Raw genomic sequence first — 19886 nt, 5'->3', positions numbered from 1 at the left:
CTGTGGCATTGCTCACTTCTGCAGTGCCTAATTTCTGCTACCAACTAACATCAGAATAATCATTACATAATAGGAGTCTTAAAATGCACAAGGCTTTGAAGGCATGGGCTTTCTTACTAGTGTTTGGATTCACCATAGTCTTCTTTCAAGGAAGATCTGCCTTCTTATTTGCATACATTTCTGAGCAGGAAGTTATGCGCAGAACTTTCAGTTTCTGTGGGAATGTGTCCTTCATTCTAATATAATTTAATTCAGTGCTCCCTTTTGCTTTTTCTTTTTCCTCTACCTCTTTTGGGGAGAGAATAGTCAAAAATAAATGTTTCAACAGATCTCGCGGTGCTATTCGAGATTCCCTATTTAAAAAAAATAGAAATGATGCAAAGCAGCCTGTGTTTTCCAGGCTTTGGAGCTGGGACTGCAGTGTTCTGAGCTCAGTGAAAGCAGTCAAGGGAGGAGGCGGGACTCCGGCGAGTTCCCCTTCCACCTTCCCCCACCCTTCTCTTCCCACCTCTCTTCCACCTCTAGCTGGATTTCAGCCTTTGCTGCAGCTGCTCTCTAGCCTCTAGCCCTTTGCAGGACCCAAACAACAACGGCCTTTGTTCCCAGGATGGTGATCCGTGTGTATATTGCATCTTCCTCTGGTTCTACAGCGGTAAGGAGGGTGGGGAGACCACCTTTGTTTTCCTACACACCAATCTCCTGCTGCCCCAGAACCGTTAAATTGCAGAAGTTCATCTGGGCAGCAGCTACTTCAGAAGGCACACGCGTCTTCCATCCGTCCTCCCCTTCTCTTTCTTTCCTTTGTTGCTTCGATTTCATTTTCCCATGGAGTTTAGCCTTTTGTTTGCCTTATGATGTTAAGATCACATTTCTACTCGGAAGGAGAAAAAAAGCTACTGAGTTTTGGTAGATGGGAGATGGTGGTAATAGGTCTTTAAGGTTGTGGAAGAAGTCAAGTAAAATCACACACTGGTGAGTTTCAGGAGTGGAAAATTTGACATTTGTGCTCTAGGTATGAGACGAAGGGCAGGCGTGCACTTCTGTAAGGATGTAAAACATGTGCTAACTGATGACAATTGAGTGGAGGCCTACTAGGCATTGTGATTATTTTTGAAGTGAGGCCCCCTTTAATTAGAGTTATTTTGCCAGTGTGTAGGAGAGGGTGTTCAAATTCAGCCTAAAGAGTGTTAGAACTAGACTGAATGGGAGGGGAACTGGGGAACAATGATGCAAAGTTGTGGGGTTTTTAAAAAACGTGACAAGGGACCTGTTTTTTCTTTCCATAGTGTCCCTTATTTTGACTTTTTCTTTTTTTTTTTCCTAAAGATTTTCCTTCTAATAGTTTCTAACTGCTTCAGATATATTGAGAACTAAAAAGGCAACTAACAAGTAAATGGCTTCTTGTGTAGTGGCAAACTCCAGTTGCTGCTTCTTCAAATGATAGGACAGTTCCCCTCTGGATTCATGTGCTTTTAATTTAAAGTAACAATTCTTCAGCAGTTGTGGGAGGCAATAGGATAAAGTGGGGTGAAACCTGAGTGTATATCCATGATAAATGAAAGTGCCTGTTTTTCACAACTCAAGAGAAAAGCTAACAGTAGCAGGAGTAGAATATGTGACTTCCGGATGTAGGACATAGTAAACCCTCATCTTCTGAGTTTTAGAGCAGCAGCTAGTCCATGTTTTTACTGTTTGTTTTGTTTTATTTACCCCTTAAGTGGGTTTGGGATAAAACTGAAGGTTATGTGAAATCACAAGGACCTTGAACTTTGAACTTTGTCTTCTCTGGACACCATGTGTGGGTGTATTTAAACAGTTTTCCTACAGAATACTTTATATTTTTTGAGCAAGTTTAGTTTGAAAACATAAATCTTTTCATATTGCCTTTGAACCTTACTTCATGAGCTACTTGCCTTATTATTATCAACATATATTAATTCTGATATTTCAAAGTAATATTTGAGCTGCTCAGAGTCTCAAGTCCAACACAATAATTGTAAAATTTTAAAGACCAGCTTAATAACTTTAGTTAAATTCCTAATTAGACTGAACAGATCAGGAAGTTAGTTTCATTTTGGGTGATATGCAATTCCGATACTGCTATTTATTCTTTGCTTTCTTGCTCTCCCACCCCTCCCCCAAAAGCAGATTAAAAAAGAAACTCCTTTCAGAATTTCTGTTAATGAACAATTGTACCTCTCTCTTTGTTAAGACTTAAGTTTCTAAGAGCCTTAAAAAAATGACTGCTGTCTCTTATTATGTACGTTGTTGGACTGGATTGCTGAAGACTCTACAAATAGGGAATATTTATGCTATTTTTGTTTTATTTCTTTTTTTTTTAAAGATTTTATTTATTTTTCAACAGAGAGAGAGACAGCGAGAGAGGGAACACAAGCAGGGGGAGTGGGAGAGGGAGAAGCAGGCTTCCCGCTGAGCAGGGAGCCCGATGTGGGACTCGATCCCAGGACCCTGGGATCATGACCTGAGCTGAAGGCAGACGCTTAACGACTGAGCCACCCAGGCGCCCTATTTTTGTTTTATTTCAATTTTTTCTTATGAGTAATTAGAGATTTGTGTGTTGTTTCAGTAATTATAGTTTTTATAAGTATGTTATCAAAATTATACATATTGCCAAAATACTTATTTTAAAAAAAAAAACGTGGGTACTTTTGAATAGTACTAAAACAGTATAAAGTGAATATACTTTATTTATAACATAAATAAGGACTATTCAGGTTGCAGTACTAAATTTTTTTCATTAAGATTGCTACCATATAGTTTTTAACACAGGATTTAGAAATTTGGGGGCAAAAATCTTAATGGGAACCCAACAATTGCTCAAAGTGAGATAGTCTTATAAGTTACTAAGTGCAGTTCTCTGAAGAGCATTTAAAAGAAAGCTTTTGGTTTTGGATTTTTAATCTCTCACTGTTTTCTGACCCCTTCTAATGGTTGTTATAAAAATAACCAATATTAGATGTTTTATCAGGCAGAGGAGAATCTATGATAAGTCCAAAACAATATTAACTTACTCTGTTTTTATTTCAAGACTCCTTTTCCCTCATAGCCTGATTTAAAAAAAAAAGAAGTTTTCAAGTGTTTACTCAACTCTGCCCCAATACAGGTAGCCCTTTCTTCTCAAAAGTTTAGAAATGAAAGCAAATAGGTTGGTTTTTGCAATGGATTTATTGAAAGCCATAATAATAATAATAACAATAATAATAATAATAATAATAATAATAGGGACACTTAAGTGTATCAGGTACTATCTCATTTTTTTCTTGACAATTTCTAGTCCTGTGAATTAAGTTTTATGATTATCTCTGTTTTTAAGATAAGGAAATACAAGTTCAGAAAGGTTAAACAACTTTCTCAAGGTCACATAACTTGGAAGCCACAGAACTTGAACCCAACACAAGCTGTTTGAATACAATAACATGTATTTAACCACCAAGAAATACATTGTCCCAGTGATTCAGGTAGAGGAGGCATGAGAAGATAAATGTGAACATGAGGTAAGAGGTACAGAAATGACTATGCCCTGTATGTGGAAGAATTGCCTGAGCATATATATATACAGGGATTAGAAAAATGAGGAGTTTATCTCGAAGAGGGATAGTATGTCTAAAGTTGAATGTCAGTAATTGGGGTAAATGATTGTTCACTCAAGGCCAGTGAGATAGAGAATGAGATAGAGACATGCCCATTTGGAACTGTTTTTTATAGGTCAAGGTATAGAAATTCAGGCCTTAATACTGTTTCTTTTTATGGAAACCATTTAGCAGGAATGCAATTCCAAAGTTGTCTGTCTAAAGGAGATGACTTCTGCCTGTTCAGAACTGTTTGTGCATGTCTTGACCGACTGTAACACAGAAGTATACACTTTTTTTGGTCGAGATTGTAATGCCTTATAAATTTATATTTAATGGAAAAGGAATAGTAAACACAGACCCTGTGTAACTTAATAAATTTCAATAACTTTTAACAAAAATCAGCATTGGCCTTTGATGAGAATTGCTAGAGTGATGATTGCTTGGAAAATTTTGACTGGTTTGGGAGGATTTTTTCTCATACTTCTTTTCCCTGGACCCATAACAATCTCCATTTTATGGTCTCTATGCATTCTAGGTATGCTTGGTGTAGAAATGTTAAGAATGTGGTGGATAGATGGTTTCTGAGGGTTTTACTTATGAAGTGATTTTTTAAAAATGATCTCTTTTATGACTGCTAAAACATAAATTATTATCCATGTAAGAAATGAAATATATATAATTTTTCTTTATGGCTGTATTCACTATACAAGTTATAAAAACAAGTAAATAAATGCTTGTGATTGTCAAAGCATGAGTCACTAGTCAGTATTTTTTTTTTCATTTGGATAATATAGATGTGGAATAATAAACTACAGTTCTTCATATAAGATTCTCAAGTCATTGTTTTTAGGTGACAGAGTATTTTGCTGCTCCTACTCTGCATTTATAAATTGAACATTGATTTGATGTATGCTATGGTCTTTGTTATAGCTGTCAAGGTTTGTTCGGATGCTGTTTAAAGGTATTCATAAACTACTTAAAAGAACAAAATCAGAAACTGTTCATCATATGAATGTTTGGACATACTTTTTTATGCTCTAAACAGTGGAAAATGACAGCATTCACTTGGCAAATGCAGGAACTCAATATCAGTGCTTTCAACTTGCTGCCTTATATTTGATGACCGACTTCCTAAATTTCACAGCAACAATGGCAAAGTTTTTGGAATAATTTGGCCCAACTTAAAGAGGCTTGGAAAACACAATTATCAGCAATGATGATTCTTGAGCATTTAAAAGTCAAATGGTTGGGGCACCTGGGTGGCTCAGTCGTTAAGTGTCTGCCTTCGACTCAGGTCATGATCCCAGGGTTCTGGGATCGAGCCCCATATCGGGCTCCCTGCTCAGCGGGAAGCCTGCTTCTCCCTCTCCCACTCCCCCTGCTTGTGTTCCTTCTCTCACTCTGTCTCTCTCTGTCAAATAAATAAAATCTTTTTAAAAAATAAATAAATAAATAAAAGTCAAATGGTTTTAGGGAAGAATGTATTTGGAAATTTAGTATAAATTTAGATTTATGATCTGGTAGAAGAGAAAGATAAGATGGATTTATCTCTAGCTCAAAGACTAGTTTCCCTATTGAGGAGGAGTTTTGATCAATACACCATAAGGTCAGTTCTCCCCTGGATTGGCCTGGGAAAAGAAAATAAATTGAAGCCCCAGACACATTTAGGTCAAATGTTCTAATTCTCTGTAGTTAATCTCTAAATTCTTCTCTAGGGGTGCCTGGGTGGCTCAGTCGTTAAGTGTCTGCCTTCGGCTCAGGTCATGATCCCAGGGTCCTGGGATCGAGCCCTGCATTGGGCTTCCTGCGCAGCGGGAAGCCTGCTTCTCCCTCTCCCACTCCCCCTGCTTGTGTTTCCTCTCTTGCTGTGTCTCTCTCTGTCAAATAAATAAATAAATAAATCTTTAAAAAATAAAAAAATAAGTTCTCTAAAATACACATTGCACAAACATATATCTTTTAGAGAAATATTTTCTGCTAATTAACCGAATTATCAAGGGTGAATGTAATATTTCATTCCTTACTGATAAACATATTGAGAATCTGTCGGTTACTATGACCATCTGTTTGCTTTCAGTTCTGCTTTGTAGTCCACCGGAAGGCCTTTTAAACCTAGTACTTAATGACTTCCTCCAATCCAGACCAAGATTAAACAAATGTATAATTAGAGAGAAGGGGTGGTTCATTTATGATGACTTTTTTTTATTAATATGAGAGGCAAAGCTGACATTTTACACTTGGACAGTTTAGCAAAATTCTAAGCAAAGGGATTATTTGCTAGCCCAGTCCCTCACATTTTGGCTTTATCAGGTTTTAAGTTTTGCAGATGCCAGAACATAAGGCAAAGGTTAAATATAAGTTTAAAAATATCATGACAAATTCAAAGATTGTATATTTAAAAGTATTTAGTGTCAGTGTTGTTAAATTTTTTTGCTTTATTACTCATTCATTAACATGATTAATCAAGATTTGACTCCACTAATAGTAAAAGCTAACATTTATTTATGCATCATATGTATACCAGGCACTGTGCCCAGTGCTTTATGTACATTATCTTAATTAGCTTAATCTTTATATTAACACTGCAATATAAGTACTATTATTAGATCTATTTCATTAAATTGGAGGGAGTATCTCTAAGACCCAGAAACATTACTGCTTAAGATCAAAGAGTTACAAATGACAGTACTGGGATTAGAACCCAAGTTGTTCTGGGGGCACCTGGATGGCTCAGTTCTTGATCTCAGCTCAGGTTTTGATCTCAGGGTCGTGAGTTCAAGCTCCATGTTGGGCTCCATGTGGAGTGTGGAGTCTGCTTAAAAAGAAAAAAGAAAGAAAGAACCCAAGTTGTTCTGACTCCAGAGCCCACTCCTAAACTGTGTTATTTACACATCTGCATAGTGTATAGGTATTAAACAAGAATTATGTCAGTAGTACATTAAAATATTGTCATGTGACTATGAAACTATAATTGCCATTTAAAACTGGATGATGCCTGAAAAGAAAGAAAAAGACTAGATGATACCTAACCAGGCAAATGTGTCTTCATCCATCATCTGTACATGAGAGTTAGGTGGGACTGGGGAAAGTAAGTGGGGTGGTTAGTAGCATCAATTTCAGATATATTTTAGTTCTTTTTTTGTTAATAAAATTGCCTAACCAAGGGCAGATTTTTAAATAGCATGTGTGCTATGTATTGAACTCTTATGACTTTGATTCTCTTCCCTGAAAAGTATTTTGATGTTGCTATAGGCCAACACAATTCAAAGGTGGCTTTTTATGATTCTGTAAATCTTCTAAATTCATCAGTAAGGCAGTCCTGCTATGACTTGGATTCTAGTCTTTGAGTTCTGTCCCTTTGGCTTAGTCCTTTCTGGAAATGAGACCTTATCAGAGTTGGAATTAAAGCCATACATTTTTGCTTCGGGGATTTCCAACAGTGAGTCAAGACAAATAGTACTTTACCTTTTAAATACCAGAGAATATTTATCTCAGTTAACAGTTATAATATGAGAAAATTTTGTCTATTTTACCACTACCACTTAGCCAATTATTTTCATCAAGTGCAGCATATTTCTCGATGTTACAATTAAAAGTAAATACATACTTAATAGTAGTTGCATGAAAAAATAGTAGCTGCATGATATCACAAACCATTCTGTGCAGCGTGATATTTCAAAGTTGATTTAGAAGGAAGATGAGCATAGACAATTACATAATATATTAAAAATATGATAAATCATCTCACTTTAATTTCTCAGGCAAATATTTTGTCAGTGAGCAGGGATAGTGGTAAGAACTTTACATATATCACTGAATTCTTGTGAATGAATTCAGTAATCTTGCTTGTCCATTTTTAAGAAGAGGAAACAGACTCAGAGAGCTAACAAAGCACCCCCCCCCCCAGATTTGTCTGATGCCAGAGCCTTAACAATTATGCTATTTGACCTTCTGGTTGATATTTCTTTTTTTTTTTTAAGATTTTATTTATTTATTTGACAGAGAGAGACACAGTGAGAGAGGGAACAGAAGCAGGGGGAGCAGGAGAGGGAGAAGCAGGCTTCCCGCCGAGCAGGGAGCCTGATGTGGGGCTTGATTCCAGGACCCTGGGATCATGACCTGAGCCGAAGGCAGTCATTTAACGACTGAGCCACCCAGGTGCCCCAATATTTCTTGATTATCCACTTGTGAATGTGGCTCTGAAACTAATTTAAAAGTCATTGCAAAATTGCTTTTCTGATAAACTTGGAAAATCATGAAAAGTACTTCTTAATTGTTTTATAACTGTTAACAAGAATAATTCCAGTGGCCTAGTATATCATGTAGAGAACTTAGAACTCTTCAGGGGCACCTGGGTGGCTTAGTCAGTTAAGTGTTCGACTCTTGATTTTGGCTCAGGTCATGATCTCAGAGTTGTGAGATTGAGCCCTGCATCCGACTCTGCACTGGATGTGGAGCCTACTTAAGTGTCTCTCTCTCCCTCTTCCTCTGCCCACCCCCCACCTCTCTCCCTATCTAAAAAAAAAAGTTCTTCAGAGCAGACAATCAAAGTCATAATAGCTCAATATATACTATTACTTAGAATGCAGAATATGTGCTTTTATCCCAATATAAGAAAAATACTTGCATAAGGCAGTCTAACTAATAGTAGATGAGACAAACTGTTTTTAGAAGGGGTTTTAAGCTTTTAGCTACAGCATGTAACCTTAAGGTGTGGCATGTGTAATTGCTTGTTGCCTATGTGATCTGTAGGTCACTAAACCTTTCTTTGCTTCTCATAACCCTCACAAATGGAATATAAATGATATAAAATGAGAGTATCATGGAAGAAAGCTTCTATAAGTGTTGTTTTGGGAATCTATTACTGAAAATTACAGAATTTGATTTCACACTTCCAGAAACCTAAACATAATTGGTCTTGTGAATCAGCTATTTTGAACTCAAAATATGCAGTGGTTGGGGTAAGGCTTTTTCAGTAAATTTCTACTTAAAAATTTAGGAATATTAAACTTAAATCTTCTAAGAAATGTTGAGAGGACAATCAGGGGTGGTGGTGGTAATACAGAGAGTCGGCCAGGTGACAAGACAAAGACCTGGTAAATTTTAAAGGAAATAAGTAGGAAGTGTGTCAAGATCCAGAATAAGGCCAATTCTATACCAGAGTTGGAATTTATGTGAATTTTTTAAAAGAAAAGCTTGTTGAAAGGCAAAAACAAAAATATTATGAAGAAACTGTGACTAAACATCGACTTATTGTCCAGTTGCATTAGGACTTATGATTACATTTTGAAGTTTAAATTAAATAATAATATTTGTTTGGTATGTGTTTTATATCCCCTTAAAAATGGTATGGTTATGATCAGACTCTGCATGGGGGCTTTAAGAGAGTTTATATATCTCACTTGGAATTCAATCTGACTCTACCAAAATGTTGACCTCAACAACTAAAACTATACAACCCAGGGAAATCTTATACTGCCCAAATGTCAGGGACTGTTCTGGAGAGATCCCACCAGCCACACAGTATGTGTGTACTTTTGAAAGTCAGTGACTCTAGATTTCATGAGAAGTAATGCACTATACGATGCTTTAAAACACAAAACATCTAACACAATCTTATCTAAATAATTTATGTCTAGATGACCAAGTAGATTTTTTATAAATTAATATCAAATTACTTTTTGAAAATCACTCATTTATAAGGATGGATTTGATTTTTTTAATACATAATGGGGTTGGATAAAGAAATATTAGAATTATACTTTTAGGATAATGTGTAAAACTAGGGAAACAGTACATAAGTATATTATTGCTTGGAATATATAGAGAACATTTAAAAAGGGGCTACTGATACAACAATTAGATACCTTATTGTGCAGTAGCTCATGTTAAGAGATTCTGGGGGAACAAAAAAGCAAGATCTGAATTCTTGGGTTGTCAAAACATGAATTGCTCCAACAAACAATCATAAGGAAAAGTAGGTAGACTGTCTCTTAATGAGTGAGAAATTATGACTTAATTCTATACCCACACTTGCAAAAAGGACTGTCATTTGATACCATTAGAAGATTTCTTGAAAATATTTGAAGTTGGAAGGGTAGGCATTAATTTATGTGCCTATTTTGCTTTTGTTTTCGTAAAAATGTATAGCAACTTTTTTTAAAGTTTAAATTCAATTATCCAACATATAGTACATCATTAGTTTCAAGATGTAGAGTTCAGTAATTCATCAGTTGTGTATAACACCCATTGCTCATAACATTACATGCCCTCCTTAATGCCCATCACCCAATTACCCATCCCCCACCCGCCTCCCCTCCAGCAACCGTCAGTTTGTTTCCTACAGTTAAGAGTCTCTCATGGTTTTTCTCCCTCTCTGATGACTTCCCGTATAGTTTTCCCTCTCTTACCCCATGATCTTCTGCACTGTTTCTTGTATTCTACATATGAGTGAAGTCATACGATAATTTTCTTTCTCTGATTGACTTATTTCGCTCAGCATAATCCCCTCCAGTTCCATCCATGTCAGTGCAAATGGTGGGTATTCATCCTTTCTGATGGCTGAGTAATATTCCATTGTATATATATACCACATCTTCTTTTTTCATTCATTTATCGATGGACATCTGGGCTCTTTCCACAGATTAGCTATTGTGGACATTGCTGCTATAAACATTGGGGTATAGGTGCCCCTTTGGATCACTACATTTGTATCTTTGAGGTAAATACCTAGTAGTGCAATTGCTGGGTCCTGGGTAGCTCCATTTTTAACTTCCTGAGAAACCTCCATACTGTTTTCCAGAGTGGCTGTATGAGCTTGCATTCCCACCAACAGTGTAAGAGGGTTCCTCTTTCTCTGCATCTTTGCCAACATTTGTTGTTTCCTGACTTGTTAATTTTAGCCATTCTGACTGCTGTGATGTGGTATCTCATTGTGGTTTTGATCTGTATTTCACTGATGCCAAGGGATATGGAGCATTTTTTCATGTGTCTGTTGGCCATTTGTATGTCTTTCTTTATAGATCTTGGATACTAGCCCTTTATCTGATATGCCATTTGCAAACATCTTCTCCCATTCCTTAGGTTGCCTCTTAGATTTGTTGACTGTTTCCTTTGCTGTTCAGAAGCTTTTTCTTGATGAAATCCCAATAGTCATTTTACTTTTGTTTCCCTTGCCTCTGGAGATGTGTCTAACAAGAAGTTGCTGTGGCTGAAGTGGAACAGGTTGCTGTCTGTGTTCTCCTGTAAGATTTTGATAGATTCCTGTCTCACATTTAGGTCCTATCCATTTTGAGTTTATCTTTGCATGTGGTGTGAGAAAATGGACCAGTTTCATTCTTCTACATGGGCCGTCCAGTTTTCCCAAAACCATTTGTTGAAGTGACTGTCTTTTTTCCATTGGATATTCTTTCCTCCTTTGTCAAAGATTAGTTGACCATAGAGTTGAGGGTCCATATCTGGGTTCTCTGTTCTGTTCCATTGGTCTATATGTCTGTTTTTGTGCCAGTACCATGTTGTCTTGGTGATCACAGCTTTGTAATATAGCTTGAAGTCCAGTATTGTGATGCCACCAGCTTTGGTTTTCTTTTTCAACATTCTTCTGGCTATTTGGGGTCTTTTCTGGTTCCATACAAATCTTAGGATTATTTGGCAATCTTCATTTCATATGATTAACAATGAGCCCTTATTCTGTTTAAAAGCATATGATAAAAATGACAGATGGCATGTTGTTGTATAAAATAGGATTAAACTTCTTTTCTAAACATTTTTCTCAATCTATAAAGATTGTCTCTACCACAGTAATTGTTTTAAGTCATACAAGGTGGGTTTCTGTACATAAAAGAACAGATTTTGAGGCCAAGTCAGTTTTTACAGTTTATGTCTTAGCTTTCCTCCTCTCAGAATGATGGGCCTATTAGGAAAACAGGATGCATTGAACGGCAAATCCTCTTACACTGTTGGTGGGAATGCAAGCTCGTACAGCCACTCTGGAAAACAGTATGGAGGTTCCTCAAAAGTTAAAAATAGAGCTATCCTATGACCCAGCAATTGCACTACTAGGTATTTACCCAAAGAATATAAAAATACTAATTCAAAGGGATACATGTACCCCAATGTTTACAGCAGCATTATCTGCGCTAGCTAAATTATGGAAAATTCAATGGAGATAACAACTTACCTACTTTCTCCACCAGAGCATGAGCTTCTTACTGTCCAGAATATGCTCATACATGGTAAGTTTCCAAATAAATATTTGTTGATGTATGAATGGATGACATGTTTAAATTCATGTTCAAACATGTCATTCAAATGGAGATCTGCAGTTAATAGTGGGAAATGTGTGACTAGAACTTGAGAAAGATGGTGGCTGGAGAATAGATTTTGGACTCATTCAGAAAGAAGCACTTGAAGCCATAGGAAAGAATGAGCTCACTTGAAGGGAGGAATTATAGAGTGAAATGAGAAGAGGCCTGAGAACATGGACAGTATATTAGTGGATATTCACATTTAGGATGGTGTGAAAGGAAGCAGGTGCAACAGGAAACAGGAAGATTCATTAAGAGAGATCAGAGTGGCGTCCTTTAGTAGAAACTGGAGTACCGATTAAAAAAGGTTATTGAATTCAAAATAAGGAAATCATTAATGATTTTGGCAATAGCAGTTTCAGTGGAATGGTGAGGACAGAAACCTGTTTAGAAAGTGTAAAGAAATGCATTATATAATGAGGAAGAGGTGAGTAGGTAGACTATTTGAGTAGTTTGATAAAAGGAAAAAAGATAGTTGAAAAGAATCAAAATAACATTATTTTAGAGCTATTAAAATAGAACAAAACTAAGTGAACCGGAATTTTGCCTGAAAAGTCCTATTTGTCAGTTTTCCCAGCCTATATTTATAAGAACATTGTTGGTTTTTTTTATTTCATTGTAGAATCAACTTTAAACTAACTCAATTGAAATATTCAAGAATTAGAATTTTAGAAATGACAGAGAAAGATGAATATTTGTAATTAGAAAACAATGAAACCAAATAAACATTTTTATATTATTTGTTGAAATGTCCAATGAATGTTTTTTATCAAGACAAATCCAGGGGCGCCTGGGTGGCTCAGTCGTTGAGCATCTGCCTTCAGCTCAGGCCATGATCCCAGGGTCCTGGGATCGAGCCCCGCATCGGGCTGCCTGCTCTGCGGGAAGCCTGCTTCTCCCTCTCCCACTCCCCCTGTTTGTGTTCCCTCTCTCGCTGTCTCTCTCTCTGTCAAATAAATTAAAAAAATTTTTAAAAAAGGAATATTTTGTTAATCTCTGATTTTCCCCCACTGTAAAATAGAAGAAATTACCTTATCCCTACTTCCCATGAATGTTAGATTTTTTAAAAAAATGTGATTAAAAGCAAGCACTCTGAGTTCCTTTGAAAGAAAATAATTTTTCATTAGCAGCCCAAAATAATTTGTTAAAACTGTTAAGGCAGAATGGCCTTTCTATTTTTCTTTTATAACTTAGAATTGTATGTTTGTTTTTACTAGTTCAAAATTAGGTTTCAAGAAAATGTTAGCTCCTTGTTTTATTTTGAAATCCTAATATTGGCACAGAAGACAATCCTACCTCTTATTCTTTTTCCATTGAAAAATGAACTCTTCTTTTAAGAAGAAATATTGTAGACTTTTCTGTCCTCTCAATTTCTCTCCTTTCTCTTTCTCCCTCCCTCTTTTCCTCTCTCTCTCTCTCTGGTTCTTTTCTATGCCCTCATAAGAATGCACAGTGATTTGCAGTTTGTTTAGCATGTTTTTAATAACAAAGTTGTGTCCCAAAGAAGTTGTATTTTAAGCAAGGAAAAGGGTACTAAGAAAAGTTCATACAAGACCTTCAACTCTAGGAAATAGGCTAATAATGCTGCTTGTTACTTTCACATTTCCAAATTAAAGTTGTCACATATACTTTTGTATATTTATTATTGTGTTCTGGAAAGAGAATCCCATGCTATTGAACATGATCACATTCTTCTCATTAATAATCTTTCTTTTTTTGGATAATTTCCTCCCCACCCTCAGTTTCTTCTGAATCTCTTAGTACCTCTTACACTTAAGTGTAAAATATTAAAAATCTGGTCTGAGTATTTTTCATCTATTTCAGTCAAATTTGCAGTAGGTTCCAGTCTCAAGACCATCCTAAATTATAAACAAATTTCGTGAATCCCTAACATATATACCCCAAATAAGACTTCTTTAAAAAAAGCATTTATGATTCAGGAAGATGAACTAAAGCACAGGTTATGTGCTTAAACCAAAACCACATAGATGGAGGCAAGACTGAGAGTTAATCAAGAATAGATATTAGAAGACATTATTTCAGGTCATAATTAATCTGTGACAATCTGAGATTAAGATGTTATATATTTATTAACTTCATTTTATACAAAAGGCTTAGTTTTTTAAAGATTTTATTTATTTGAGAGAGAGAGAGAGCATGGGCAGGGGGAGTGGGAGAGGGAGAAGCAGACTCCCCGCTGAGCAGAGAGCCTGATGCTGGGCTCGATCTAGGGACTCTGGGATCATGACCTGAGCCCAAGGCAGACACTTAACCAACTGAACCACCCAGGCACCCCCAAAAGGCTTATTTTGAATCTACCTTATGATCCCACTCTATTTTCCTTAAACTCCATTTTTTTTACATAGTATAATAAAAGGACCACTAATTATTCTTTGTTCAGTCTTTTTTTTTTTTGTCATTTGTCTTTTTTTATTTCTTTTTCTTCAACTCTGGGATTAAAAACAGATTTTGTTTTTCTATGTAATTAGAGAAACCATGTGAGAGGTGTTATTACAGTTTCTTCTTAGAGATTGCTGTTTTAAGGTTGACTCAACTTCAGTCTTTTCTAAATAAGACAGTGGATCACATAATGACCTGATAAATGGTATGCAGAACTAAGTAAAGCTGACTTCCTCATAAAAGCCCTGTACAAGTAGAGACTATATTTCACTCAACACCCAGGCCTTTTTTTCAAGCCTTTTGAGCCTGGGGTATGTTCTATAACTCCCCAATACCAATTTTATATGACTAAGACTAAGGAAGTACAGTGATCCTAATTTTATATGATTAAGACTAAGGAAATACAATAATCCAATCCGAGTTGGACTGTTAGCCAGAGTTATGGGTCACTACAAATTATACTGTAAATAAATTCAAGTCCTCAGAAAAAGAAATGCTGTGCCTTAACCTAAGTGTGGGTAGTGAATTATTTTTTTCCTGAAAAAAACGAAAGTTTTTTTTTTCTTTTAATTAGGATTTTGTCAGATTTTTAGACATCTAAATTCAGCCCAAGGTTCTTTTGGATATTCTTCAGTGAATCCTTTGGATTTCCAAACATTAGCTGAACTTTTGCTCCTACGAAAGCTTTTTTTTTTTTTTTTCATTATGAATGGAGCCATGTTTTTTTTAAGATTTTATTTATTTATTTATTTGTCAGAGAGAGAGAGAGAGAGAGAACACAAGCAGGGGGAGAAGCAGGCAGAGGGAAAAGTAGGCTCCCCGCTAAGAAAGGAGCCCGATGCGGAACTCGATCCCAGCACCCTGGGATCATGGCCTGAGCTGAAGGCAGACGCTTAACCGACTGAGCCACCCAGGCATCCCATGAATGTGGTTATGTTGATAATGTTTAACATCAGAAATAGGTCATGACTTAGGAATCTCCACATCCATTAAAAGTTTATACATTTCCAGTAACACCTTGTGCATATTTTTGTATCATTGCATATTGTATTATAATTTCCCACTTATATTTATCTTCCTTACAATACTGTGAACTCCTTGGGCTCAAGGACTTTGCTTTGTTTATCTCTGTTGTGTTCTCAGACTATATCACAGGGCCCAGTCACCAGAAAGTATGTAATGAATACTTGCTTATGGAATCAATGGATGTATGAATGAATGCATGCATGAATAAAACACTTAATTTATCCCAAACAATAGTATCTGTGGAATCATGGATTTAATGTGCTAATTATCTATTTTTTCTATTACACATTACTATAAATACATACAATTAAATAAACATTTCCATTCATGTATTAAAAATCATCTTGTGTGCAATCAGTAGAAAGCATTGTACTAGTGACATTCTTTGGGCCAGACAACTGGATTTACTACTTCCTGAATGTGCCAGATATATTCTCACTTCTGTAACTTTGCTCCCCGTGTTCCCTCCACCTGAATTATCTTTCTCCACTCATTTCACAGGCTTTGGTCTTACCCATTCATTACCCCTTTTCACAAATGAAGTCTTTCCTGTATATTTAAAGTAAGGTAGTTCTCTCTACATCTAAACTCCTTTAGCATTTATTGTCTATGTGTTTCACGAGGATGCTCATCATATTGTCTATTGCCTTTTTATGGCTATGATCTGATCACTCCATTAAACTCTCTGAGGATAAGGACTGTGTCATATATGTCTTCAATCCCTAGACCATAGGATATATTCAGTAAATGCTTGTTGATTAGTTGCTTTACTTTTATTAATAATGTTGCTACCTTAATAAAGTAAGCAACATTAGCATATGATTTTATGTGGAAGAAATTGTATCTATTGGCAAAGCCTAATTCTAGACTCATAGAATCTTTTAGGTAAACTGGACGTACAGCTCAATCTGTCTAACATTTTATTTAATGCAAACATCTTTTTTTACAGCCTTTTTATTTTTTTATTTAAAAATTATTTATTTATTTGACAGAGAGAGAGAGAGTGCACGCACAAGCAGGGGGAGCAGCAGGCAGAGGGGGAGGAAGAAGCAGGCTCCCCGCTGAGCAGGGAGCCTGATGCGGGGCTTGATGCCAGGACCCTGGGATCATGACCTGAGCCAGAGACAGACGCTTAACCAACTGAACCACTCAGGCGCCCCTATAGCCTTTTAATATATTTCCTTCTCCATTGATACTTCTAGTAATTCTTCAAACAGATTGTTTCATTGTTAAACAACTCTGGTTAACTTCTACTACTAACTAGTAACTATTCATATCTACTACTATTAACTACTAAAATAATAAATACAACTTCTACTAACTATTCAAATAGGTTGTTTCAGGGGTGCCTGGGTGGCTCATTTGGTTAAGCATCTGCCTTCGGCTCAGGTCATGATCCTAGGGTCCTGGGATCGAGCCCCGCATTGGGCACTCTGCTCAGCAACGAGTCTGCCTCTCCTTCTGATCCTCCCCCTTGCTCTTGCTGCTCTGTCTCTCTCAAATGAATAAATACAAAATCTTAAAAAAACCCAAATAGGTCATCTCATTATTCGACAGCTCCAGTTATCAAAAGTAATTTTAGGGGCACCTGGGTGGCTCAGTTGGTTAAGCATCTGCTTTTGGCTGGGGTCATGATCCCAGAGTCCTGGAATTGAGCCCTGCATCAGGCATCCCCCTCAGTGGGGAGCCTGCTTCTCCCTCTGCTCCTCCCCCCACTCATTTTCTCTCTCTCTCAAATAAATAAATTTTTTTAAAAAGTAATTTTAAATTAAGCCAAAATATGGTACATTATAACTTCAACCTGGTGGTCTGATTTTTTTTTTTAATTTGAAACTAAATCCTCTCTTTGATATTAGAGCCCTTCACCTAAGGTAAGACCCACATCATGACTTCTTGCAGTTTTTTGAAAACAGTTTTTGAATATCTGTCTCCAGACTGAGCATTCTTAGTTCTTTCATGTATTCCATATAATGTATGTATTTTATATTTTTACCATCCTGGCTGCCACTTTCTAATTTAAGTCTTGCTAATTATCTTTAAAGTTTTTAATCTTGAAAACTTGGTGTAAGTATTCAATGTAGTTTTGGATATATATATAGTTATATTTCTGAGAAATTTAATACATTTTAATAAAAGCATATTAAGATGAATGGTGTGTTCAGGTTGTCCTTGTGACTGAGAGAGACTCTGATGGCAACAACACTTGGAATAAATGTGATAGAGATAAGAACTGTGCTTATGTTTTATAGTTAAGTGGAAAAGTAATTTTCACATCTCCTCTTTTCTATTAGGGCAAATTGAAGAGCGCCATTTTTATGATCACTGGACTACTCTGGCTATATTTATTGGGTGAATTCATTGGGTGAATTTACATAGATGAATGCCTGCATACAATCACAGTGGATTAATTATTAGTGTTAGGACCAGTTGTGGTAGGCAGAGTAATGGCCTCCCAAAGATATCCACATCCTAATCTTTGGAACCTGTGATTACATGGCAAAAGGGACTTTGCAGATGTGATTAAAGATTTGGAGATGGGAGATTATCTTGGATTATCCAGAAGGGACTGATGTCATCACAAGGTTTGTTATAAGTGAAAGATGGGGACAGGACAGTCAGTGTCAGATTGAGGTCATGAGAACAATTTGACAGGCATTTCTGGATTGAAGATGGAGGAATGGGCCATGAGCCAAGGAATGCAGCCTCTAGAAGCTGGAAAGAGCAACAAAATGGATTCTCTCCTAGAGTCTCCAGAAGAGAATGCAGCCTTCCCAACACCTTGATTTTAGCCCATTGAGACATGTTGGATTTCTGACCTCCAGAAATTTAAGATAATAAGTATGTGTTAGTTTAAGCCACTAAATTTGTGGTAATTTGTTACAGAAGTGAATAAACCAATGTTTAAATTAAATGGTCCCAGTTTCCCTTGACATAGTATAGAGAATTGAAAATAGGAGGTTCCAGAATATTGTCAGTAATGAAGGAGTAGGGTGAGATTTCTGTACGGAACAATTGAGCATTTTTCCAGTGATCTGGTCATTTCATAATTGTCTGTATGGAACTATGATCAGAGCCCTGAACTGTCTAATCTGGCACCACAAGAATTGTGCCTGCCTGCCTGCCTGCCTGCCTGTTTTGTTAAGAAAGACATATTACTGTGAGCAGAGTCAGTATGTTATAGATTGTCAATATAATTTAATCTCCTTATGAACACTTTCTGACTATATAATCTAGAGAGTTATGGAGAGAGCCTGGCAGAAGGAGTGAAACACAGGCCTATTTTAATGTCTAATCACCCAATTTTTCTTCCTCAAGAGAGATTTTAAGCAAGTTTCCCTGCTTTTATATGCCTAAGATCTTTATGACTAAACAAATGGGTCATATCTCTTATATTAAAGACAGTTAACATGCAACATAATTCTTTTTTTTAAAAGATTTTATTTATTTATTCATTAGAGACAGAGAGAGAGAGAGGCAGAGGGAGAAGCAGGCTCCCAAGGAGCAGGGAGCCCGATGCAGGACTCAATCCCAGGACCCTGAGATCATGACCTGAGCCGAAGGCAGACGCTTAACCATCTGAGCCACCCAGGCGCCCATGCAACATAATTCTTATTAGTTCTTCTCAAAGTTTTGTGAAGATAACAAACAATAGAATCTTTAATTTATATGAAAGTTGCTAAGCATTAGTGAATGGCAGAAACCTAAGGTATGATAATATTAAATGACTAGTCTTGGAATTCTTAAAGAAGTGGTAGCAGAGTGAGGATTAGGATTTTATTGGTTTCAATTAGTATTTTTAGATTGCTCTGTATTTCACTATAATAAGGACATCCATTCTAGTTGGTGATTTATGTCATTCATGGTAATAACTTTTGATCTAAAAGGAAATTTTAATTTCATCCTGTTTAAACTTATTTCACACATAAAACTGAGTTTCAGAAGGATGAAAAGATTTGATCAAGGTCACACAGCTCACCAGTGAGTTCACTGGGAGAACACATGTGGTTTTATATAAATTGCTGATGTCAAAATTAATCTTCATAATTCAGATGTAATATCCAGGAATTTTTTTTATCTATAGAGGTAAAAATATTTGGGGGGTGGGATGGGGTGAGGGAGGGATAGGAATTATCTAGTTTATCTACGGTTTTTTCATTTGCAATACTTGAACTCACTAGATAATTACCAGCCATCTTTTTCAAATGTTGGTATATAGGCTTTTACTCTACATCTTGGTCTAATGTTGACAGTCTTAAAGCTAGAATTTAACAATTTGTTTTTGTTTTTGTTTTTACTATGAAAATGTTTTGCTTTGTTGAAAATATTCAACTCAAATATTTCTTTATATTATTATTATTGTTGTATGTTTGTTAAAAAATTTTATTTTATTATTATTTTTTTAAAGATTTTATTTTTATTTAGTAGGGAGAGAGAGAGGAAGCACAAGCAGGGGGAGTGGCAGGCAGAGGGAGAAGCAGGCTCCTCGCTGAGCAGGCAGCCCGATGTGGGACTCAATCCCACGACCCTGAGATCATGACCTGAGCCGAAGGCAGACGCTTAA

General features: G+C 36.4%; 1 protein-coding gene across 1 annotated transcript in view; it reads left to right on the top strand.

Annotated features, from left to right (window-relative positions):
* Positions 1–399: 399 nt before the first annotated feature.
* The window catches only part of SH3BGRL (SH3 domain binding glutamate rich protein like), an 86594-nt gene continuing 67107 nt past the window's right edge, over positions 400–19886 (top strand). Inside the window, exon 1 of the mRNA XM_021689990.1 lies at positions 400–652. Coding sequence (XP_021545665.1) covers positions 608–652 — 45 coding nt within the window. The 5' untranslated portion in view covers positions 400–607. The remainder of the gene's footprint in view (positions 653–19886) is intronic.

Source organism: Neomonachus schauinslandi, chromosome X (assembly GCF_002201575.2).
Source record: "Neomonachus schauinslandi chromosome X, ASM220157v2, whole genome shotgun sequence".
In the NCBI taxonomy this organism is placed as follows: Eukaryota; Metazoa; Chordata; class Mammalia; order Carnivora; family Phocidae; genus Neomonachus; species Neomonachus schauinslandi.
The sequence above is the reverse complement of the archived record's forward strand: the minus strand, read 5'-3'. Positions and strand labels throughout refer to the sequence as shown.